The following is a 25953-nucleotide window of genomic DNA, read 5'->3' as shown; positions in this document are numbered from 1 at the left end:
AAAGGGGTCAATCAAGTAAGTAGCTCTATTAGCACCGCAGCTCAGTGTACAGGGCTTCCATTCCTGAGAAAAAGTACTAGGATACTCCTGCAGTAACTGAGGGGGTGCCATTGCAAAACATGGCACCAAAAGCTGGGGAAATCAGTTGTTGTGGAGAAACTGGGCAAGATCATTTTCAGATTGAATTATAAAACTTTTATCTTTAACCAAGCCTGGAGAAAATGAATTACTGAAATATTTGTGGATACGGTTAAAAGGAAAAACGTGGAAGGAAATGAAAATCTTCTGCAAAGATTGTGGTTTTGTTTGAAAAGCCAGACATTTTATTTTGAAAAAAAGGCTGTGGAAGAAAAAAAAAAAAAAAAAAAAAAAAAAAAGATAGCAAAGTCTAGTAACATATTTCTAGAGCTTCAAGGCTAGATTTCCAAAATCGTCACTCTTAGCTTTGTGTGTTTTTTTTTTTTTTTTTTTTTTTTTTTAAACCTCAGAGCTCCTAGCTGGACAGATTAAAGCAATAAATTAGATGAGGTTAGGTAAGAAATGTTTCTCGATTTTCATTTCTTCTGACTTTTCTTCCCTCAACCATGCTGCAGTGAAGTATAAATACACTGTTCTCATTCTCAATCTCCACCCAAAATTAATAAACTCGTAAAAAACAATTACAAATGTACACATGGCTTGAATTTGTGCTCAGGGAACAAGAAAAGAGGATATATCTTCCACAGGACCAAAACCTCTATCCTGTTCTTGGGCCTGATGCCTGCAGGGAGCAATGCACAGCCCGGTTACTTGCTGTAGGGCTGGCAGCTCTCCGTGCTACCACAAGGCCACAATCCCTGCCTACAGCAGGGACCACGGAGACAAGAGCACTTAGCATGACTGGGAATGAGTGGACAGCCCATCTTACATTCAAACAGAAGACCCTCTATCAGCAAGATGCAGGATTAGACCTTTTCCTCCATTACACAGAAGATGCCGCAGGAAGAGGAACATTTTCCAGCTTTACTTCACTAATGAGCACCAAGAGATGGACAGAGCCCAAGCAGGTGCTTTGATTGGAAACTGTAGTCATTTCCTAATGTCATGCGACTCTCAGGAATCACAAAGCCTATGGAATTCAGAGTTGTTTGCACTAGCCCAGTCTCCTCAGACTCTGAAAATCTGGGAGCCAGTGTCTTTACTTTCTTCATGAAACACGGCAAGGAGAAAAGCCCAGCTCCTCCAAACGCTGCTGCTCTCTGTAGCAGACTTGAATCACTCTCCACAGCACTTGGACAAGCTCTTCCCCATGACCCATGGGGTGGCCCTGCAGCCAAGCACTATCACTATTCTTTTGCCTCAAACCAAGATGTGTGTGTTGGTGCCACACAACATGGCTTTTCACAGCAAAAGGGTGAGGAAGTACGTTGTGTATCTTCCTGAGAGCGCACATGGGGATATTTAAGGGTGTAAAGCTTTCTGGGAGAACAAGCCTTGCTACAAGATGAACTTGATGGAGGGGTGGCCCTACCGTCTAGAACAGAAGAGACAACCATGGGTCTGCAAAGCCACATCACCAGGTTTCACTTATCACCAGTATCACCGCAATACTGCAATGCATGACTTGCTGCATCCAGTCATCCAAGGTGACTGTTTTATGGTTTCTTGTAGTTCTTCCAAAAGCAAAGGATTTAAACAATCACAGCCACATTTCCTTAATGAAAGACACCCAAGAGGAAAAGGACCTTATTTAAAGACAAAACATGGGATGCTTGGGTATCTGAGCTGTCCAGGAAACACAAAGAAATCAAGAACACACCTGAGAACGATCTGCAATTAGCCAATGTTTATCTTTATATAGAAAAAAAGCCTTGAAAAGCACACTGACAACCTAGCTATAAAACCCAGTATCACATATCTGCTGAAGACCACGTGAGAGCAGGATTCTCTGCTTCAAAGAGACTGTGAGATTTGGTCTCTATCCTTAGCAGGCCACAGATATCAAATTGTGCCATGGTGATTAACATCTTACTTGATTAAAACCTTTAATTCCAATAGATTTAAATGGCTAGTTTAAGAGCCACTCAAACTAGAGCCCTAGGCTGTATACAACCACAAGCACAGAATAGCATATTGTGATTAGAGCATTGATCTTTATTCCCTTGGTTCTCAAAAATTCTGCAACTAAAATTGTCCAACAAGGATGGGTAAACAAACATGTGTGCCAGGTGAGCAAGCAAAATCTTTTCAAGAGGCTCTCTACCCACTGCGAGAAAGAAAATAAAACCTACTTTGCCTCTCCTGTACTATATATTTAACATTTGCAAGAGAAAAATCCAATGACTGTTTAAAGCTTGGGATGATGCACGCCATCTTCAAGCTATTCTTGACTGAAATGTTTAATGTTTCATGTGGTTTGGAAATGGCTTAAATTCCCTGCTGAATTTTTCATGCCCATACACAATTTAGCCTTTATAAAAAATTCCCCTTCAATTATCTACTCTGCAGCGTAGGAAAGATTCCGGTTGATGCAAAGTCAGTTGTATTGGTAGAGCCTCTTTTTTTTTTTTTTTTTTTTTTTGGCTTGTTGTTGTTGTTTAACTAGCTAGGTTTTGCATAAAATACAGCTGCTTGGATATGCCCACTGCAACTATCTGGCCCACTTCACCATTTACACTCAGAGAAAACCGGCCCCAATTTCTCTCTTCCCCTCACTCCCCCTGGGATGGGATAGGCAAGAGCACTGTAGAGGGGCTAAAGGTCTGGCAGAGCATGGGTGGACCTCACTTTTTGGTGAGAACCAGGGTTGTATATTCACAGCAGCAGGTCCTGTGAACAACCCCAGCACGCAGGCGCGCTGCCCTCCTCCCTCACAGGCCCCAGCACAGGAGATGCTGCAAGGAGGACGGGCCTAATTGGAGCACTGCAACGTGCCAGCTATTCTTGGAGGCAGAGCAGCCCCTGAGGAGCCGGCGGAGGCGCACGCAAGCGAGGACAGCCCTGAGACCGCTTTAACCTACGTCAGTGTCATCCCCAGAAACCTAAAGCCATCCTCCCTTAGTTCAGTCCTGGTGAGCCGCGCTGACTAAAGATATTGGCTCTGTTGCTTTTGTTCTTTAACTACCTCAGTTTCGCTGCGCACAAATCCCCTAAGGCTGCAGGAATATTAACATAAGCCACATACAAATATTATTTTAAAGAAACTACTCCCATAGTTCGCCTATTTTTGGAGATGCATCTTAAAAAAGCTTCCCTAAAATACTGGAACAGGACCCATATTATCACTTCATAAAAGGAATCCAACTTCTAGGCTTTTAAACTCATTGCTAAGCAGTTCAGACTTCCTTTTATACTGTAAGATTTCCTTCCCATAAGATGCAAGATATATTGCCTCGGGGGAAAAGCAGCTTTCTGAAGAGGAAGCTATATGTGCCAGAATTGTTCTCTTCCATTATTTGTAACATCCTTTCTCCCTCCCATTGTTTTAATGGCTTTGGGTCAACAGAAGAACCTGCAACAAAAAGGCCAGTTCCCTTAGCAGAGTATCTATCTGCCAAGAGCCCCAAACAACCTCTGTTTTTCTACAGAGCTCTCACATCCAGAAGGCATGTGCAGGTTTCTCACAGGAACACGAATTGCTACAGGACTTACCTTCTGCTGCTCCCACCACAGCTACAGTTGATAGAGGCCTTTGTCAAATAGAAGGGCGAAGACAAAAAAGGAAGAGAAAGCAAGAGAGCATGAGACCACATTCAGTAATGGCTGGTATCATAAGGGAAAAAGAAAAGTGGCTCTGAAGTTTCCATACTGATCCAGAGAAAAAATTCATTCACACATATGCACACAATTGCATGTAGCACAGACTCAGTAACATGCTTAGGCTCGAGAACATGCTTAAATGTTAAGTCCCATCAGGATTCAGAAAGCGTGTATCAAATTAGACACACATCAAAATGTTTTGCTAAGCAATACATCAGTTTAAGTGCTTGCCCCAAAGCTTTTGCTCAAGAGGCTGAATGGCCACAGACGGTACATCCCACAAGACCCCCAAGTCTTCCCCAAAGCTTTCATTTACCAGGATTTCACTCTTGCACATTCAGCTCTGGGGGAATCAGGATGGCAAACTGCGCCTTGGGAATCTGCAATACTGAGAATGACAGTAATACCAGGAGTAGTTAACATGACCACAAACCCCTCACGCTGACCCGGATCGCACCCTCTGATAGCGCCACTGACAGCTCTTCAATTTCTTTAAATGTTCTCGAACAGGTGTAGCTTCCTTAAAATGGAACAGAGAAACCCAAGGTTCCCCTCTAAACCAGAAACTATATGATTTGGGCCCGAAGGGATCTTCTGTTAGAAAGACTGAATGGAATTACTAAAAATAAACAAATATTCCCAGCCTTTCTGTACTCCTCTCCCGCAGTGGAACAATCAAGGAGATTAATTTTAGAGTATGCACAGTTTTAATGTGAAAAAAAAAAGTTGCATCTTAGCTTTTAAGCAAAGACCAGATGGAAAGTCTATCATTAGAAATGCCAAAGGGAGAATACACTCAAAGTTCGCTCCAGGATGGAAAGGTCATTTCTAGTCATCCTTGTTTTAAATGTTCTCAGAAGCACTCAAGCTTTTGTTAAAAGATGTTTTTCTTTCAGTTTATCAACTTGATTTCCTAAAAAATAAAATCAAAACTCTGAAAAAACAAAACAAAAATCACCAAACAATACAGAAGGCAGAAACTTGAAAGGAAGGCGCCAGCTTCCTTTTTTCCCCTCCAGAGCAAAAGAATCATTAAATTTTTAATGAATTACAGTTTAGATGACAAGAAATGCCACAAAGATGATCTGTTGATTCCACCCAGGGGTGTTTACTTAGAACTTCACGGGGAGATTGAGAACATGCTATGTGCTACAGGCAACGTGTCAATGAGTCTGAAAAGCAGTACCTGGCCTACCAGGTACTGATGTCAATGAGGAACATGTCAAACTGATGAGAAACAGCTCAGGTTTCACCATGATGTTCAAAGCAACATCCTAAGTCCCCAGCACAGACCACAGCCAGCTGACAGACACAACTCCCATAGCACATCTGCACTGCAATCATTACATTACTGGTCAGGAGACCCGGGAAGCTCCTTAAGGATCTCATTAGGGCTAAAGGTGCTCTCTCAACTCAAGAAGCTCCCACACACTGTCTAGTAGGAGACAAAATTGTAATTTGTAATTTTTGCCTATTAAAATGATCCAAAGGAAATGGAGATGCGAACTCACATGAGAGCTACGAACACTCTGCTTTAAAGGGGATTTCACCTGTCATTAGTTTCCACATGCCGGCTAACTGAGGAACAAACTTTTCCCCCGCCAGTTAAGATAAGCCCACAGTTGAAGTGCAGTACATGAATAAGCCTGCTGGGAACACAGCTTCCAAATCCTAACAGGAATATATTTAATCAAAGACAGAAAACCCTTATTTTCCAACAAATATAAAAAGAGCACTTATATATGATAAGATTGGCATCTGCAGAGTAAACACATCTGTATCCTGGTGCAGATTCCTCCCAACAAGAACTGGAGCTACTGGCAAAAACTAAAAATGCTTTCTCCTTTCAGAATATGCTGTTTTATTGCTTTTTTGTTTATTTGTTTTTATTTTGGTACTTCTGGGCCATACCAGACAAGAAGAATCTGGTGTGTAAATAACAAGGTTATTGGCAAGTTCCGGACAGCTGCATTTGTGCAAATCCACTCTCAGCAGCCACTGCTGGCCTAACTTCATGGCAGTGGGGCTGCAGAAGTCTCAGGGCAAAACACGACCTGCACTAGCACTGAATGAAGGACAAGACAAAAACAGAACTTGGTGCTTAGATGCCATGCTAAAATTCTGAGGTCAGCAGCAAAACCTCTGGTGTTTTTGGCCCAATTGCAAACTCTGATTATTCCACATAAAAGAGTTAAAAGAAAAAGAAGCATAAAACCACCCAGTTCTCTTTGGAAAACTCCTCTTCAAAACACACACCCGTTTTAATCGTTTACTACTTGAAATAAAGAAAGAGAGGAGAGAAAAAAAAAAAAAAAAACACGAAAGGTAAGTAATCTGAGATTATCAAACCTTCCCCGGGCCCCACAAATAGACATTCTTTGCCTTCCAATAGACTTGACTAATCATGTTCCTAAGTAGCCAAAAGATTTTGCAATTAAATGCTTATATAAATAAGATGCATCTTTCTGCTTCTTCTGATGCCTCATGAGTTTTCCGGCTCCTCTTATAAAGAGCTTTCATTTCTGTGTGCATGACTGAGCCAAAATTGCTACAAGAGAAAGCTCTGATTTCAATTCCATCCCAGTCACCGACCAAATTCCCAGAATCTTCATCACCACTCTTGGATCACAAAAAAAGAAAAAGGAGAAAAATAAAGAAGCAGGGTTTGATTCTTAAGATCAGAACCACATTTGCTGGAGTGGTCTGTTAGAAAAATGATCTTTGGACTTGTAAACTAAGCATATTTGGTCAGGTACTAAGAGATCAAATAAATACGGAGCCTCGTAATTCCCTGCTTGCAGACCCACATTTGTGACAACAATTGTACTTTCAAGAGATGAACTGTGACTTTTTGGTCCTGACATTTAGACACTGATTTTCCAACCTTGTCTTACCTCCGCCTCCACTTGCACAGGTGGAACTCATAGCACTTGAGCATTTCAATACTTGGCAGTGTCCCTCAAACACGAGTGCCTGACTTAAGACTACAGATTCCTAAAATGGACTATTTCAGCTCCAGAGATCATGCCGAGTTGGATGGTCAACTTACACGAGATATTAGAGAAGCATATTATCTCTTGAGAAAATAAAAGTCAACATGACAAATAAAAGCTCATCCCTCACTACTACCTTATTTCTCTTTTATTTGTTTCCCTACTGCAGATATACAACACATTCCCAAGGGGGCAAAAGGGATAACTATCAAAAGCACTTTTGGACACATAGAAACAGGCTGCACTACATACGAACACGTGCGTTACCACACAAGAAACAGGAGGATGAAGGTCTTCCAGCGTGAGAAGCATAACAAGACAAATAATTCCTCCATTAGCTTGGCTCACTAATATCTTGGGAATGCACCATACATTCAACGTGGAAACATGGTGGTTGCAGCAATTATTTTTCTAAAGTCCAACAGTGACTGTAGGGCAAAAGAGCTCAGCTCTGACCATGCATAACTCTTCCTTGGAGTAGTCGCTACATTTAAAGTATTTTCTGTCTGGCCAACAAGAATGATTCACTGAACAGACAAATATCAGAGTTTTTCAGCATAGCCAAAACAGTAATTCCTGCAACTACCTAAAAGACTCTTGTCCCTAATGAGGGAGGTGAACAATTCAGTGAAACCTAGAGAACGGGCAGCTGGAGATCCACCAGTCTGAAACCCTTCTCCCACCACCAGCTCCTTTGGCCCTGTTGAGGGCAGGTGCCTTGTTCTTGCACGCCCAGACTGAGTGCCTACCGCACACCAAGAGAAGTCAGTCACGGATTCTCACATTACAAACCCAACTGCCCTTTCTGCTGGAAGAATCCACCCCCCATGACCACGTGGTCTCACATCCACATTGAAGCGGGAGGAGATGCAGTTCAGCTCTGACTTCACCTAGCGCACACTTCCTTGATAAGTTGCCTCTTGTCTTTACACATTCACTTATCCTTATTTTAAGGCAGCTACATCAGAAATAAGCTCCCACTGCAAGTTTTCTTCCATACTTGCAGAATTGGTTCAATCAGCAAAGCCCTCTTTTTCCTTGAGTATAACACGATGAATTACAAAGGACTCACGTTCCAATTGTAGAGGAAAAAAGGTTGGAAAGCATGATCAGGAGGAGGCAAGGACCCAACAACAAAACCAAGATCTGCAGGATGATCTTTGGCCAGGACAGCAAAGAGCAGCAATTAGGAATGTCAGTGGGGGCTACTTGATATGTCCGTTACTGAGATGAAACTATGGAACCTCAAAATGCCATTTACGACTGACTTTTCAGGGCCAAAGTGTGATTCAGATTTGTCTCCTCCACTCCCATGCATTAATCTCTCTGACATGACAGGGACAGGAAGGTAGGATTGAGCAAGAGAAGTTCAGCTTTCGAGAAGGAGCTTAATTGTGCTGCAGTTTTAAAAACCAATAGAATTAATCATTTTGCAGAAGTTCTGCACTCTGCCTGGGGGGCTGCTTGGCAGTATTGAGGAAGTGCCTGGTGTTCAACTTCCCAAACTGAGTCACCCTTGTAAGCCCCAGGGTGGTATTTATAGTGTTGGGGGAAAATTTCCAGGAAACATCACTTACTGGCACTCACAAAAATAGCAAAGGAAACTCTTCAATTACTGAACTTTTAAGGAAGAAAATCTTTCTTCTTCATGACAAGACAGCAAAGCAGCAGCCTCTATGATTTGCTTGGGAGCAGTTACAATTAATATTGTTCCCTATCTAAGGCTTCCCTGACAGTAGTAGATGGTGCTCCTAAGCTATTAATTCAGTACAGCTGCAAGATTGTTTTTTTTTTTTTTTTTTTTTTCTCCTTGGTCTTTTACTGATTATTTCTAGGATAAGATGCTGAAGCCAGCCTTGTCTGAGAAAACTTTAGCAACCCTCTCCTGGAGGATGTGTGTAATGTTATCCATAGGTTGAACTGGAGCTCGTGGGCATACTTGTGCAAACCCAGGTACTAACAGCAGCGCATACATGGCAAGGCAGAGGTCAGCACAAACTCCGTGCCTCATCATCCAGGATCCTTATGCGGGGGGAACAGTTACAATTTTTCACTAAACCACGTAAAACTGTGGGCACTCAGGCTATCCCTGCAGAAATGAACTCTTATACCTCCATACAGAGGCATCATACCTAGGGACTGCAGACTAGACAAAAGCAAAGTAAGGGCATAGATTAGTAGCTGGATGAGTCACCTAAAGGCATCTGTTCCCCTCCATATATGGAGCAAGTTTTCTACATCTCAGCACCAAGGGCTAAACATAGGCTTTTTAACTCCTCATAGTATTAAAGGTGCAAATTCACACCTGGAGAAGGCTCCGTCACCTCAGGGCCTGTTCTCTTCTGTTAAACATGGATGGATGGATGCATCTGCATACGGGACAGACTATCCCAGACACTGGCCCTTTTCCCAAGTTCCTGACATACCCTATTGCAAAAGATGGGGTCCCGCTGAGCACAGAAATGCAACTTTTCACAAAAAAAGTAAAAGAAATCCTTTTAAGCACAAGATACAAGCACTCCAAGACCACCCCCATCCTGCATACCAAATAAAATCTTAGGTATTTGTATTATTAGGACTGCCAGAGTATCTCTGCCACCTTCACCTCCAAGGTCAGGGCCAATACTGACAAAACCATCCAGAGGCAAAGGAGGTCTCAGAGTTGTGGCATTGCCCTACGTGTTTCACACAAATAGGTTGAGAGCAGAGTGGAACGCAGTGCACTGACGGCCCTGAGTCTTTTTTTCCCCAACTTTTTTTTTTTTTTTTTTTTTTTTTTTTGCAAAGCCAATTAAAAATAAAAGTCTACCAGGGAGATGGCCCCCAAAAATTTAAAAAAAAATAAAAACCCCATCCAGTACCATAGCATTCAGCCTGTAAGGATCCCACACATAAAAGAATGATGTCCCTGAGCACTTTCCAACAGACTTTCAGAAAATTTCATCTTTCGACTTCCCTGGCTGGATAGTCTGTTTGAGTAATTTTCTCTTTCTCCCGGGGCTGGTTGCTAAGAGACGCACTATTACTTCTCTCTCTCTTATGACCCGATTACTGTGATCAGCACAGACATCGTGCAGACAACAGCCTGACACGGCTCCTACACGAGCACGGGCCTTGTTACAGAATGATGGACTGTATTAACACTCCGCAGCCCCTTCGCTCGCCGTGGCCTTTGCAGAGGCTGCTGGCACAACTGGGGGCTGTTACTTTGCTGGCCTCTGAAGCGCGCGTTCAAACATGTTAAATCACAGGACTGGGAAGGGAAGAAAATGGACTTTTACCTCCTGTGCTTCCCTGCCTGGCAGCCAGAGGAGCATTAATGGGTTCTTATTGAGAAAGACTCCTTTTCTTACCCTACCTGGGAAGTGGCTCGGGAACTATTATCATCCCTGTTCGCTCTCCTGCAAAAACACCCACAACACACCTTGGACTAACACATTCCCTCGGACAATTCAATGCCACATTGTAATATTGACATTGACACTTCAGGGGCTGGGAGGTGACCTGGTCTCACGAAGAGCAGAGCTGTACTGCTCTGGACACAAAAAAAATCACCCTTGAGCTCATTTCTAGCTAAGTGCATGTGGTCCCATAGAAGCCACCAGGACTCCCGAAGTGCTTGCAGCGTGTGCTTACATGGCTGGAGTCTGGCACATCGTCCCTTGCAGAAGGGTCCTACGTGACAGGGCAGAGCGGCATGAGACAGGAAACTTGAAGTTCAGCTTGGGAGTTAATGCTGAAGGGCACGGAGGGCAAAGAGCCAACAAAAACTGATTTTGTTGATGACATTACAGAAGAATGGGTCCACTATCACTTGCTCTGGATCACAGAGTCAGTTACCTCAGAGCCCCTATCCCTGCTTAAGAAGTAACTTTTTATAAGTCAAATTACAAATATCTATCACGGACTACATCAAAGCTACTTTTGGAAAGATAATGTTTGTTAGGGAACCATGGTCAGCCCCTAGCAGAACATGGGTTTGGATCAGACTTCAGTAATACAAACGTACAACGTTGCTGCCGAACGTCCAGAAAAGTCGACTGACAAACCTTTCAGGAGGGATCTCGTAACAGGGTGGCCTAGTTATACAGTTCCCTCCTATTATAACTATTCCTTATTTCCACAGCATTTCCCCATGAATTCAGAGCTTGACAAATTCTCCAGTTCTCACAGCAGTGACTCTTCTGCCATCCTACCAACATGTCCTTTATGAAAAGCTTTTTTAGTAGGTTTGGCCACGTCTAGACTAAACCAAAACCTTCCCTTAGTCATTCCTACCGCAGGAATTAGAGCTGAAAAACATCCCTGAGCCTTTTGGTGTGTCCCAGCTCCCAGGCAGTGCTCTCCTCTGTGGAGCCGTGACAGTGCCCTCGTCATCCTCACTGCGCCCCACACAGCTGGGGAGAGATGGGGGCCCTTGGATCAAAGACAAGGGGCAGGAGGCTGGGGCTGTGCAGCTCCAGCCTGGCACGTCACCGCTTCCGAGAGCGGCAGGGAAAATCCAGCGCCAGCCCAGGCCACCTGGCACCGTCCTAGAGCACCTTGCACCTCATCCACAACCTCCCACCACGCACACCAGCTGAAGACAAAGAGAGGAAGGGAATCTGCAGATGGCCATGTCCATCTGTGGGGATGCAGCCCAGGTTGCTGTTCATCCCAGCCGTTCTGGCCAAGGGATCTGCGCACATGAGTCGGGGCCACAGGACCGAGCTCCATCACCCACCCCTCAGCTCTTGCACCTCGCCCATTTCCATGTGCTTTACTTAAAACAAGAGCATTTCAGGCCTCATAAATTTACAGCAAATTGTAATTGTGCAGTGCTCGCTGCCAGAAATGCCTGCTCTTTGGCCACAAGTACAGCTTCTGTGGCTTGAAGAGTTGCTCATTCATTCTTCTAACCTTTTATTAGACCAACCTGTAATATAACCCAATAGACATTTATTGCTTGTTCTGACTTAGCAGCACTGTCTGGCAAAGCAAAAAAGCTTTAGGCAGAGAAGAAGAAAAAAAATATATGTATAATCCTTCATTATAACAGTTTTCAGGGTATGAAAGAGCTGCACTGTGTGAACAAGGGCAAAAAAATAAATGTTACTTGACTGTTAACTGTCATATAACAATTGTTATTACTTAACCGGCTAGCATCTGGAGGATGTTAAAATTTTAGATTAAAATAAAAGGGACAAGTGTTGCCTGTTTGAATTCAAGCTATTTCAGCATTAACATCGCTCTCCTGCTTTGATTGGGAACTACAGCCTTTTATAACTATGTAGAGAAAAAAAAATTATCTTTTTAAAAGTAGATTTGATAGAGACGATGACAGATGTTTGCAATTTGAGTTATAAAAAGATGGCTTCTCTCCATTCTAGTGTATGTTAGATCTGTCTCCTTTTTCTCCTTCCCTTTTTTGCCCTTTTTCTTTATTCTACCCAAACTATTGTGGTTCACAGAGCAGGCCACTGCAAAGATGAATCACTATTCAATGTTTGAAATAATGAACTGGAAAAATTAAATATAGTATCTTGGAAGAACAGACAGAAAGGAGGAAAAGCAAATATGAAAAAAATAGATAGAAAAAAATAAAAATCTACCTGCTGAAGAGTGTAACGTTTGCTTTATGATACCAAATACTACAAAGAAGCACAATCTCACTCATCAGAATGAAAAAGAAGACTAGGCAATACTTCAAGAAGCTTCCAAATTACTGGTGAACGTTCCAAAGCCTCTGAAAGCTTAATATTTGTAATTCTAACAAACCAGGTAAAACTTGTTAATAAAATCTGGTGGCATGACATTTTGTGAACTACAAATAAACACATTGGTTCAATAACAGTTTTTATGCACCTGTTTTACATTGCATTTTTTTCCCACTGGCCCATTATCACATGTGATATTTCAGAAAAGAACAGTTCATCCTGAGAGTAAAACCAAGAGCGTAAACGCATGTATTTGACCACAGCAAAAAAATAAAAAAAATAAAAAAATAATCTATTCTACCTAAGTAATAGCTCATTCCAGGATGACTGCAGTCAAGCCAATAGGAGTGCTTGGAGCCAGACTATTTACACTTGTGAGAATCACAAGTCATGACACTAGTCACTTTGCGGTGGAAAACAGGGCAAAGCTCTCTGCATCTCCATCTGGTGAGCTTTTACTTCCCGTGCAAGGAAAGTGGCAAGATACAAACAGAGGCAAAAAGCCAGGGGAACAGCAGAACGAGATGCCAGTGTCTTGTCACCAAGAAGGGCAACAGCTGAATCCGAGCAGGTTCAACCAGCATGAGCTACAGAGCAGAGGGGCTACTCTGGGGGCACAAAGGCACCAACTAGTCTCATGCTTCTTACAAACAGCTCAACTTGCTTAGGGCAATTTAAACTCACTATTACACAAATGAGAACCACCATGAATCTCCAACTGGTTTCACTTGGGTCTTTATCAACAGGGAAGGGGATGCCATTAGAGAGGAATCAATGGAGATTTCCAAAACGCTGCTCAGAACTGGTCCCGAGCTACCCTTAATGAGGAACCCCTGCCTTTATGCCTTATTCTGGAGGGACTCTGTTTTTGCTTTAAATGCTTTTGTATGGAAGGTAACAAAACCACCACAGACCGGCCTGGAGCTTCAAGTTCATTTGCACTGGCTGTATTTTGTAAGAATCCATCGATGATGCATTTCTGACACTAAAGAATAAAGTACTGTTTCATTTGCTCCATTTTGTTCAGTGCAAGAACCACATGGAAGAACAAGAGCAAGGATTAAGATGGGATTTTAAAATATATAGTATTTATTTCAAAAAAAGCTTTCTTTGAAAAATAAGCATCAATGTGGGTGCTGTACTTAGCACAGTCAGAACAACTAACAGTAGTAGTGGTCCCCCCTTAGTCCCCACAACACATTTCATCTTTGCAAACTCAATCCTGAGGGCATGATGGGAGCAAGAAAAGGGTTAGAGCATTTCTCGGTCTATTTTTTGTCCCATCACTGGGACACTGTCCTCTCAGGAACATCAATGAGTTAATTATCCAGGGGCGCAGTTGAGGAGCAAGACAAGAAGCAAAGACCACCAGGTTCCACTAGAAACTTTCTGGAACTTCTAGGAGTCAATTTACCACCAAAACAGAGTGACAACATATTCTCATGCATCATCAGCACTGCAATAATTGTCCATGTACATAACTCGCAACACATGTAAAATAAGGAGTCTTTGCTTCTACTGCAATGCAAGAAAGTTGAACTAAATCCCATTACCTCATCCTATCTTGGGACTAAGCACATGGACAAAGCATTGCTGGAGCCCAGCTGACACACGGCACTCTGCTCAGGAGCCCCATCCTAACAACTACGAGGAACAAAACACCATGAAAACTCACAGAAAGCTTTAACAAGATAGCACTTTCAGTAGCAAGGATTACTCTGTACTGTGCTGTGGTACCGACATACAAGCAGGATAACAAAAAACCTGCAGAATCTCCCAATGCAGACAAGATTTATTCTTTAAGGGCTCTCATCCAAGTACAGAACAGATCCTAGACCTCTTTAGCTTCTATGAACTATCAACACCGCAGGGTAGGGAACAGCATAGCTGAAGTACTAAGTGCCTATTCCAATAAATCCATACCAAACTCTCAAAAAAGAGAGAACTACTGATAGCAGCTGTTGTAAACAAGATCCAGTAGGTATATCTGGGTAAAAGAAATAAAAATCAGCCTGATAGAAGCAGGAGCTATCAGACACAAAGGAATACATTAGCTGCTGCTAAAGAGTCTCCACGCACATGAAGTGGAGGGGGAGAGAGGGTCAAGGCCAGGCAAACTTGTACCAGGGTTCAGACACACACGTCTGCTACAGAACCTCACCCTGGAGCCAGCTCTCACACCCAGGTTTCTCTCATGACTCGCAGCCCTGTTCTTCAGTCAAATCAAATGGAAGGAGATGATATATAAAAAAAAACAATAAACAAATAAACACCAATAAACAACAAAAAATTCTGAAAGACCTGTAGGGGAGCCTTCTGTCATCCACCATACCTGCAAGAAGCCCAGAGAAAGAAGGGAGAAGCAACGAACTTGCTTTGATTCTCATCCCTTCAGTGAGTTTATTAAAACCACATTAACTGTTCCTGCTTTAGCAGGTATCCACCAAAGGTGGTGATTACTAGAAAAAGACATCAGCACTGGTAACTACTGCATTTAGAAGGACCCAGCAGTGCAAACTGAAGTGGATAATTCTGTAAAGCACATGCTCAGAGCCTCTGAAAAAAAAAGGGAAGAAAAGTAGGCCCCAATACTTTGAGATCCCACAAACTATACTGTAGTCCTGGGACACGCTTCGTCTGCACAACCCTTTCTGGCCAGGGTGCACACTCTGCTATCTCTTGATTTGGGAAACGTGACTCACCAGTTTCAGTGAATGAAACATCCTCCAAGAATATGAGGAACTTGCCTCCTTCAACAACAAGTTCAGAGATAGGGGCCTTCACCCACATGTGTTAATTTTCCCCCAAAGATGTATGTGCTACAGCAATATCTCTTATCCTTGGGACACTCCTACTTCAGAGCATTGTCCTCCAAACAAAGCTGCAGGCTTTAATGTCATTGATTGCTCTTCCCCAGCCACATTTGTGTTCTCATTCCCTTTGCCTCATGGGGTTATCATCATCAGTTGTTTTTGTTTGTTTGTTTGTTTTCCTTCTTGAGTCTTCCCACTCTATTCTCTGGCAACTGCCTTCTCAAGAAGGCCCAAAACCAGAGCTGGCCACCTTTGTGAGGAACAGGAGACCAGGTGTCTAGCAATGATCCTACACTCCCCAGATGTCTAGGATTAAATCATTCCCTTCCATGCCACCAAAGCTCCTTGACTCCTCTTTCAGTGACCGCATGTGGGACCTTTGGCTCTACTGGACCCCCAGCAAGCTGACGCAGTGCTCGTAAATGCTGCAATGGAAAGCCCAAACCCAGAGCCTCAAAGGGCTCAGTGAGCAACATCCCAGAGCTCCCAGGCTGTGCTCAGTTTAGCATGGTATTTCTCCTGGATTTGCACTGCTCCATGTCTGTAGGGTTTTGCTCGGAGGGGAAGGGAAAGAACTTTTGTGGTTATTAAAAAAAAAAAAATTGAAACCAAAAGGATCCTGACCAAAGGCAAATCATGCCACAAAGCCTGACATTCTTGCTGTGTTCAAGCCATCTTATGACCTGAAGAGCCCTGACTCATGCTTTTCTGAGCACCTGAGCCTGATGATAGAGTTCACATGTTTCTGAAGCCTCTGATTTTGACTTCGTAAGCCCTGGTACTGTCCCAGCATCCCCCAGGGAGTGCTGGTCACCTAATTCCCCAATGCCACAGCGCACGTAAGCACGTGGCCTGGGCTGGAGTCACCACCATCCCCACAGGGAACCTAGGGCGCGCTATGAGCCTCCTGTGAGGAGGCTGCACAGCCGCGGCACGAGCTACGAGCACTGAGGAGCCAGGCCCACCACAGCTCAGAAAGCTGGGGCTTCAGCACATACCAACCTTGCTCAGAGCCAAATCCCTCTCCTTAACCTGCCCTGGAGGCTGAGGCCCCATTTCTGGAACTAAAAGAAGGAGAAAAGGGAATTTGCTTCATCTGCAAGCTATAAATCCTTCCTGAGCTCAGCTTAGAAGGGAACAACCATGTGGCAGCATTTCCCCAAGCACCCAGCTCTGTTGAGCACACTGAAATACCACTTTCAGCATAAAAGTTGGAAAGCAGAAGACAAGTAAACAGCAGGGAAATGAGGATAGGCAATACCTGTTAAGGAGACATAGGAAGGCAGTCCATCCTGCCCTTCTATCCTCACAGCAAACCCTTATGTCAGTATTCAGTGGAAAAAGCCCACCTGAATTGACAACTCTGGTAAAAAAAAAATATATATATATATATATATATATATATATATATATATTCTTCACTCCCTTCTTTGGGAAACTCTCGGCTGCTGCAGCTTGCTTAAAGCCCAGCAATCTCTCATCCCTACCAGCAACAGCACATACACAACCACACTCACACACAGGGACTTGCCACATGTTTCTAGAGAAAACTGGACTGTAAAAAACAGCAGGAGTTGCACCAAACACAAAATTAATACTGTCTTCTTGAAAGAAGGCAGTATTTTGTTTGGAGATTTTTCAGTCCATGAGGACAGAGCCCAGTGCATGTTGCTTGACAGTGTCCGTGAACAACGGAGGAAGGGGGCACTTAGCACCAAACACAAAACCTGGTTGGACACAGGATTTGAGGAGGCCTCACCCACCTCAGGACTCATCATCTCCCATCCACAGACACATTCAGCTTCATCCAAGGACCATCTACATTCTCCATCCCAATGCTCATCTCAGGAGGACCTTTTAAAGTCTCACTGCTTGAATGTCTGGAAATCTAATTTTGACTTCCTCCCCACACACACTTGCTTTTCTTATAAAATATAAGATCTTCTTTTAGCTTAAACAGCTGTTCTCCCTCTGTGAGGTAAATAGAGATGTGTAGGACGTTGGGCATCTGCACACCTTGGAGATTTCGGCGCTCACAACTCCCAGGATCAGGCCCACGCTGAGCAGAAATGTTTGCGCCCTTGGGCTGAGCTCACTGAAAACAGACTCCAGCAGCGACTCATCCCACGTATAGAGAGCACAGGGAGAGATGCAGATTGCTGAAAGGGAGACGAAGGAAAAGGAAAACACCTCCCTGTCTCCCGAGTTCGGGAGGAAGAATCAGAGAGAGGATGGCAACCTGCAGCAGCAAGACTGCCAGGAAGGCAGCATATGGACAGAGCTTGGAGCAGCTGAGCCCCAGCACACGCGATGCCAGCACGGCTCCCGCGCCACGGGATGAGCAGCCTCCGCGGCCGGGTGGCTCCAAGCACCAGCAGAGACACTCGCTTCTCAGGAAGGGGCACGTTCCCACCAGACACCCCAGCCCTCCCCGGGCACGCGAGAGGGAGCATTTCAGGTGAGTGACATTAATTCCCTCTAAAACGTCACAACAGGGAACACTAGCACTAAATCCTATGGAAAACCAAGTCCAGGCCACAGTTTTAGCACATGCAGGTCTGGTCCAAAGTTTGTAGGACCTATAAAAACACAGCTGTGCCCGCCTCTCCAGCTCGTTATGCAGCAGAGACTTATGCAGCGCATTAATCAGAAACGTGTTTTTATTACTGTTATTGTCATACCCAGAGGGCCCCAAACAGATCCATGTGACAGCAAGAGACAGTCTCTGCTTTGATGGGTTGACAAACCTAGTTTAAAACAAGTTGCAGCAAGTCGCTGTAACAAACAGCAAGGAAAGGGGGCTGGTAACTCTGAGAAAATTGCTCACTTACCTAGTCTAAAACATGCACGTCTTGACTGCTTCCAGCCACATTAAAATGCTGCTGGTCTTTAAACCCGTATCTGCTTCTATTTCTTTTTTTTTTTTTTCTAGTCATTTAACCATTCCTAGCTTGTTTTAAATTCTGTTGAGTATCTCCTAATCAGTGTCTCCTGACTTATTTTTTCGTGCCTGTGAAGTGACGTTCAGGCAGGTGTCAGGAAAAAGTACAATTCAAGGTGGGAGAGTACAGGACAGCACTAGGAGAAACCAAGGCAGTGCCAGCAAAGAAGCACCAGGGTCAGCTGCAGAGGCCTTGCAGGAGGGGCACTGCCCTTTCCTCACTGCACAGACAGCAGCCCAACTCACAGACCTGTCCCTTGGCTGCCCTTCTCCAGCCTTTTCAATGTATCCAAGCAAAAGAAGCACTAATGCGATCACTGAAAGGACTCACTCTGAGCAAGCAACATGCCTAGAAAATAACACTGAAGAAACACGAGGCCAGAGTCTGCACGTCCCCAGTGTTAAAAACAACACTCCAGAACCTACCAGGAACTGCATTTCCTGCTCTCCAGGAGACATTCCCTGATCCTGCCCCTGCCACCTCTTTGGAGTGGGAAATTGGTTCGGTGACACAGATTAGGCGGTAACGACATGCCAGGCCATGATGTGTGGGCAGGCCACGGATGTGTGGACGCTCCACATGGCGCTGCAGCCGTGGGACTGCCCTTCCCTCGTGCTGCCTCTGCTCTCGCTCCTCTTGATTGGGACAACCTCATGCAGCGCGTTACGCTCCAGCCTCCGCTTCCTCCGCAGGAACCGCACACAGGCGGGAGGCTGAAAATCTATCAGAGACCAAGGGGCAGTTGCAGCTCCTCTTCCTCCCGGCTCGTGGCGAGCCAGATGGGAAAGACCCCGGCAAAGGGAAAACAAATTGAGGCGAAGCAACGAGCGGTGCTGCTTTATGGAGGCAACCAGCGGGGCACAGAGCTGCCTCCCAGGCTGAATCATTGCTGCAAAAACAACTGAGGTCATTGAAGAAGCAATTAGGGAGCCTGGAGGAGACGATAGAGCCATAAAAAGTGAATGAGGCCTGTTGGGCTAAGTATTCTCTTGCTGTCCCTCCTCGTGCCAGATCCCAGCAGTCTAATGTCCTTAGGTTTATATACGATGGGGCTAGCGGCTTCGGGCTGGCTGCTGACACCAGCTAGTAGCGTGTCACCTTTCCAAAATGGATTAACTTAAGCTGGAGTTACCCCTGTCAAACCACTAAGCCAGTCCCTGACTAGATCTTTGCTATCACTTAGCTCTTCAAGGCTTGTCAAATGACAGTGTGATCTCCGAAAGCCCAAAATCAGACAAGGCCAGGGACTGACACTGAAAAAAACAGCAAATACCTCCCACGAGTTATCTTAACCTCAATGCTCCATAAGAAATATTTGTGTGGCTTTGTCTCTCCCGTCGCAGCCTGCAATGCTTGGGTGTTGCTCTGCTCTTACAGCATTCCTCCTTCCCCAAATGCCAAGAAACAAAGATGATGATAATGTTCCTGAGTCACATATAATCAAATCGACAATCATCAGAACATGCACAATTAGGGAACCCTGACATTTCTGACAAAAAACAGCAGCTGATCAACACTTTGATCAACAAATGTTTTCCCAGGTAAGAAGTCATCTTCAGTTATTACAATTTTTTTTAAAAATAATATTTCCAGTTTCATTTTGAAAATGACATTTTTATTGCACTTCACAACTAGATTATTTTTATTTTTAACTCCAAATGTCTTTTCTTCTTGCTTGCTAATGTCTTGTTACTGAAGGCAACAGAACAGGTGCATACAACTGAGCTTTTTCCCCTCCAACACATTTTCTTTTTTTGTTCTGAATTCTCTGAAGTTAGAGTGGCAGAGGAGAAAAAAATGAAATACTAGTCTGGATTTTCCAAATTTCTTACAAAATGTCCTTAACTTTAGGAAATTGCTCAAGTGAGAGCTTTAATAAGCTACTTTGTTTTTCTTTCTCTTTTCATTGTCCTGCAGTTTTCCTGAAAATGAGTAAGCCTTGAAAAGACAGAGCTGAAAAAAGCATGAAAAAGATAATTTATCTTTTTTCTTTTCTTTTTTTTTTAATCTTACTGTTCTCAGTGCAAAATAAGAAAAAGTGGAGATAGAAGAAAGCAGAACATCTGAAACTGAAAATCAGAAGTTTGTTTTGCAATTTTCTTGAACACAGCTGATTTTAAGGGGGCAAGGAGGAAAGAAGAGGAAAAAGCTTTCCACCTAGCTCTGACCCAGAAAGACCAAGAAAAACACCTGCAGAAGAAAGGTCATTAATCTGCAAAGGCAGTTCCTCCTCTTTCCCAAAAACCCCATGTTCCCCTGCCCTAGATGCACTGTCTCCCCAGCACTTGAGGGTTCCCAGGGTGCTCCTGTTGGCAGCTTTCCTGCAGGGAGCCCAGACACATCCCGGGCAGCCCTTCCCGCTGGTGGGAAGCTTGCCCGCAGCACGGGAGCCCAACTCCAGCGTATCCGACTGCACCACGCGCGGAGGGCTTGGAAAGCGGGAGGCAGAGCATGGCCAAAGCATGGGGATGGGTAAGCTATGGTTTTACTAACATAACATCTCCAGAGGCTATTTGTGATGGTCACCAATATCCACATATCACATCATTAAATTATTTCATATTCGAAAGCCTGCCACAAAAGAGGAAAAAGAACAAAAGTAAGGCTGAATCAAACAGACAGACTACGGATGAAGCATTCTGAAAGCCCTTCTGCTTAACCCATACCCTGTCATCCCAAACCTACCCAGACCCTGAGTCATCCTACTTTTGCAAAAAATCGGGCTGCAATGAAAGTATTAATACTGAAAAGGCTGTTGAGTTCTCAACTCCCTGGCTCAATAGACACTGAACAAACAAAACTCCTTGAAAAGTATCAGTCTTAGAGATAGGGCAGTTGCTTTCAATTGCTTTCAATTAAAATCAGGTCAGATCTGTCCTATACATCCTTTATAATACCTCTACACCTAACGTGAAGGTAGCTATCCAGAGCAAGGGTAAAAGATACCTTCAGATTTGTCTTCATTTGAATGATCTAAAAACGCTCCCACAAACCCAAACAAGAACAAGCCAGGAACAGCCTGTGTTGGAGATTAACTCCTTTGAGCTGTACAGCTGTGGTTCTTTCAAAAAAAAAATTCTTACCATCACCTCCTGGTTGCTTGTATGGGTTGTACTTTGGCTTGGGGGCAACGACAGGCGCAAATTTCTTTGGTGCCTGCTGGGTGGACACCGAGATGCTGGGAGTCCCGAAGGCGTGAGTGGTCTCCATCCTCGCAGTAACGTGACCAACAGGGTCGCTGGTGCTCTTCGGTGGCAACCAGGACGGGTGAGACATGGTTCAGGTCTGAGAGGAGAGACAGAAAGAATCACATACATACATCAGGAATTTCAACTGAGAAAGCAAGAGTGGCGAACTTACCACTTTGCTAATTTTAAAAGTTAAATGATATTCTTTATTATGTTAAGCTTTTCATGTTTATCTTTAAACATATTGGTATTTCTGCTTAAAATACAAACTTGTTCTTCTTTCCCCAGTAGGTGCTGATGAACATGCCAGTGATATCAGCAGAAAGTAGTGTTATTTTATGCTTTGATCCAAAGTTTACCTTGGAGAACCCTATCAGTTCCACCATCTACTGGCATAATGGTGATATATTTGCTTTGCCCTTTTGCGAGTACATTAAAATTGCAAAGGTGCTATAGGGACAAGTTTTGTTACATACAGGCAGAAACACTTCCAAAAATTCACCTTGCATGACTTCAGCGCTTCTTCACATGCCGCTTACAACACCAGGTTCCACTGCCTTCCATTTAAAATTTTAAGAAAAAGGTTTTCCAAAGTAGCTAATCATTCTCGATGCCTCCATTTTTGGATGCCCAGCTTCAGGTATTTTAAAAGCATGCCAATTTTGAAAAAAATGCCAGAAACCCACAACCGCTGACAACCAGGCTCCTTTTAGATGTCTCAACTTGCGTAACAGAAAACAGATGCAGCCCAAATCTTTACTTATTTATGACAATCTTGGCTTTGGCCTTTTTAAAAGCCTACATCACTTTGGAGAACTGGACTTAGATGCAGATGAAAATGTTGTCCATAAAATATCTGTTCATAATGGCCTGAACTGCAATAAACAAACACTCTGCATCACGTGCAAGTCACAGTTGTAAGGCAGCAGTGACAGCCCTGCAGACCTTCAGAGCTACCTCTCTAAGCAGGACTCGAGCTACTCCAAGGTCATTTAAGTAGGACTAAAATATATCTGACAATGCCCTTAATTCTACTCAGACAAAATAAAGCAGAACATCATGTTTAATTTCCTCTTTCTCTAATTTGTGCTCCGTTATCACTACAAGTGTCAAGACTGAGCTGTGGAAGCTAAGGGTCAGGTGTTTTCCAAACTCATTCTGACCAGCAAAGCTGTGAATCCTACAAACTATAGAGAGAGCAAAATCAGGAAAGCCCTTTACCACAGAGGGGCAATCTCAGACATAAATCTGGAAAAGCAGTCAAGCGAGAGCCCATAAGGATCATCTGTCCTAGCAATTTGCTATTAGGCAGCGATGCTGAGTCACTGTGGGCAAGGCAAGTATCTTCATTCAACAGCAGTGCTTGTTAAAAGCCCACGTATGTAGAACTGTGCCTGTTTCGGCCCCATGTGCGTACTCTGGGTAACAAGTTTCCTGCTCAGTCCACAGTCTGAACCAAAGACTGCGAGGTAAAAAGTTTAAGCTCATCTTCCATCCCCACTGCTCATTGCAATGCAAGTGCCGGGCATCAAGCCCAAAGCGCGTCTCGCCTAGGGTGGCACGACCCGCTCAGCGTGAGCGTTTGCAATCCCTGCTGCTGCAGGGAGGGTCCGTTGCACGGGGCAGCCAGCATCAACGCAAGGAAGCCAATGGGTCACGCACAAACAGCCCCAGATGTGGCAACTGGGAGCCCGGCAGGAGCACAGTGGAGAAGGGCAACCACCATCTCCTGCGCTTCCCCCTCACGATAGCTCTGCTAAGTCTGAGTTGCAAAGGACAAGGTGACTTTTCCTCCCACATGTAGCCGCCAACCAACCTCGTGTTAACAGCGAGGAGCATCATTACGAAAGGAAGAAGTGAAAGGCAGGTCCTCCCCACAGGGCCAGAGAGCAAGCCAGCCATGACGGCAGCGGAGGTGGCACGCGAACCGCACTTCCACCAGCTCTGGTTCTCTCGAACAGCAGCACCATGGAACAAGACAACCGCTGCCACTAGAGCAAAAAGGCGCATCCATCCTGCTACCTCCTCCTCCCATATCCTTCAAAATAGGAAGCACAGCAATAAAACCTGGCCAACTCCTTATGTTTTAAGGGTATACACGATAGAGTGTGCTCTAAGAGCTACATAGGACAACTCTACATTTATCACACCCAAAGGCAGCTCTATTTTCCCTACGGCTAAAAGCATCCTGAGGCTTTATTCGGACAGGTTTTCAGCCCCTTGCTTGACATGTCACATGAAAGACTGGTTCAGAGCACATGAGCCCTAGGACCATGGCCATTACCTCCATACCGATTGCAACCAGACAGCCTCAACCTACAGGATTCCCATCGTGTTTCCATCCAGGTGTTCCTTAGCCATCTCTCATGCAGTACGCTAACGTGTCTTGGTCCACAGAGCTCTTGCGATCCGCGAGGTCCGGGGCACAGGCGGGCTGAGCGACACAAGCACCAGGACATTCCACAGGCAGGTTGCGCAATGCTGGGGTGGCCAAAGACGGTCCAACATCTCAGTGCACAAGATTAGGGGACAGAGCGCACTTTGGAGCGATTCTAGAGTGTGAAGACCGCACAGGTGCATCTCAGTCGCTGACTGCAAGCTGGCATGCAGATCGATACCAGCTACTCTCTAAAGCATTTGTTTTGGTGGTATTTTCTAATTGTTTTCCTGTAAGCCTTTCCTCTTCCTCTTTCTTCCTCTCTCATTTTCTGATGTTTATTTGTTGGCACTTGTTTTTGCTACACGTGCTTTGAAAATGTTTCCAACAAGTTCCCTTTTCCTTGCCTGTTCCAGCCCCAGTTCCCCAGCCTCAATTAAATTTAGCCCAGCTACTCTGCAATACCATAAAAAAAACAAAATGACCCATTCTCTTTTTAACAGATGAAGCTAAACTTCTGGTTTTGTTTTGATTTTTTCCACCACTTTTCATGTTTTCAGTGCACGTGACAGTATGCCTAGGGTAAAAGGCTAAGAACAAGGCAACTTAAGGGACACTGGCATGCAGATGAGTCACAGCATCCAACTTCTGACTGCATGTTTCTCCATAATAGAGCACTCTGCTAATTTAGATAAAGCCATCAGTGTTTGCTCAACATTCCCTGGCAAGAGGGGAAAGAATAAACAAACAAAAAAGCACAAGTTACCCTGTGCTGATAACCAATCCTTTTGCTCTAAACAGGCCACTGCATCCTACATTGTCCTGGATCCTGCACTCAGACCAAGACTCTCCAGCAGATAGCCAGCAAATGTGATCAATAAAGGCACATTTCATTCTTACCTTACAGGTGTTTCTTTCCAAAATGATTATTTCTGCCATTTCTACATTAAACAGTGTTTTTAAACCAGATGCAGAGGATTGCAGAAGCCAGCAGCTGGAAGAAGCCTAAAATCACTAAGGAACTCAGAATGAGATGAACATGCCGTATTGGATACTGCAGACTAAGAGAAACAGGGAAAACATAACGAAGGGAGCATCGAGATGAATTAATCATTAGAAAAAAGATCCTGGAGCCTGCACACCACCAGGGTAACGGGCTGAGGCACATCCTCAGGCCTTGTTTGTCACAGATGGAGCTGCCTTACCTAAGGCTGAGACAAAAACACAGCCAGTTCTTTCTTCAAAGGTAATAGCAGACAGAGTGAAAAACCACCAGACCAAATCTGAATCACTGTGGTTTGCCCCCCTCCCTTTCACCCCACCTCGGCCCCAAAAAAGAAAAAATAAAAAGCTTTTTAACAGAGAAAATTGCAGTTTATCAACCTTTTGACAGCCAAGCCAGCCACTGCTGCTCCTGCATGCCAAACATAGTGCATTACGGGCTGGAGCCTCCACTGCTCAAGCCAAGAGCTGGTCCACAGGGCCTCAGCTGAAAAGCTGAGCTGCAGATGTAGATTTACGGTTGCCCCCTTATTTCTGCTCCAAGCACATCATTCGTCAGGCATGGTTTCCCTTCAACAAGCGCCTTCCTAGCAAGGCTGAATAAATCAAGCCAGCCAATATCTAACGTAGCCAGGCTGGAACGATCTTTGTCAGGAGAGCCTGTGCCCCTGGTAATCCTCCTACAGCACCAGCAAATCTCCTGATTTCAAAGTCTGAGCCTCCTTCCCGCTGTTCTGCCCAAGTCCCCTGCATTTCTGTCTGAGATAACCATTGCTCCTGGTCAGCCATAACTCAAGACTTCTCTTCCAGATCTGCTGCTACATTTTTCTTGGGGCAGTCCTTACTCCTCGAACACTCTGGCAACACCTCTTTCCCAAATTCACCATCCGCATCCCATACAACCCCCTCCTAAAGCTTCCTTCCGTCACAGATTTTGAAGTCCCACTGACCCTCTGGTCTAGCTCTCTGCAGAGCGTAGGGCAATCACAACCCTGCTCAGCTCCTCCTCCAGCAGCTTTCGTTGAGCTAAAGAATGACCTTCAAAAAGACACACAGTCTCTCTGCACGTGATAGAGAACCCACCATGGCATCAGGTAAATATCTAAGGCAATCGAGCATCATATTTAAAGCTTCTCCTTTATGCCTGGTTTAAAATTATGTAGCTCTGCTTCCAACCATTGGATTTTGTTAAACTCCTGTCATC

At 44.4% G+C, this 25953-nt stretch overlaps 1 protein-coding gene across 1 annotated transcript in view; it reads right to left on the bottom strand.

The window, feature by feature from the left end:
* The window catches only part of LPP (LIM domain containing preferred translocation partner in lipoma), a 295572-nt gene that overhangs the window by 176468 nt on the left and 93151 nt on the right, over positions 1-25953 (bottom strand). Inside the window, exon 3 of the mRNA XM_088525533.1 lies at positions 21266-21467. Coding sequence (XP_088381659.1) covers positions 21266-21458 — 193 coding nt within the window. The 5' untranslated portion in view covers positions 21459-21467. The remainder of the gene's footprint in view (positions 1-21265; positions 21468-25953) is intronic.

The sequence above is a fragment of the Tinamus guttatus genome, unplaced genomic scaffold, assembly GCF_059628265.1.
Source record: "Tinamus guttatus ecotype Peru unplaced genomic scaffold, ASM5962826v1 Tinamus_guttatus_pri_ptg000227l, whole genome shotgun sequence".
Lineage (NCBI taxonomy): Eukaryota > Metazoa > Chordata > Aves > Tinamiformes > Tinamidae > Tinamus > Tinamus guttatus.
This window is presented reverse-complemented; position numbering and strand designations above follow the sequence as displayed.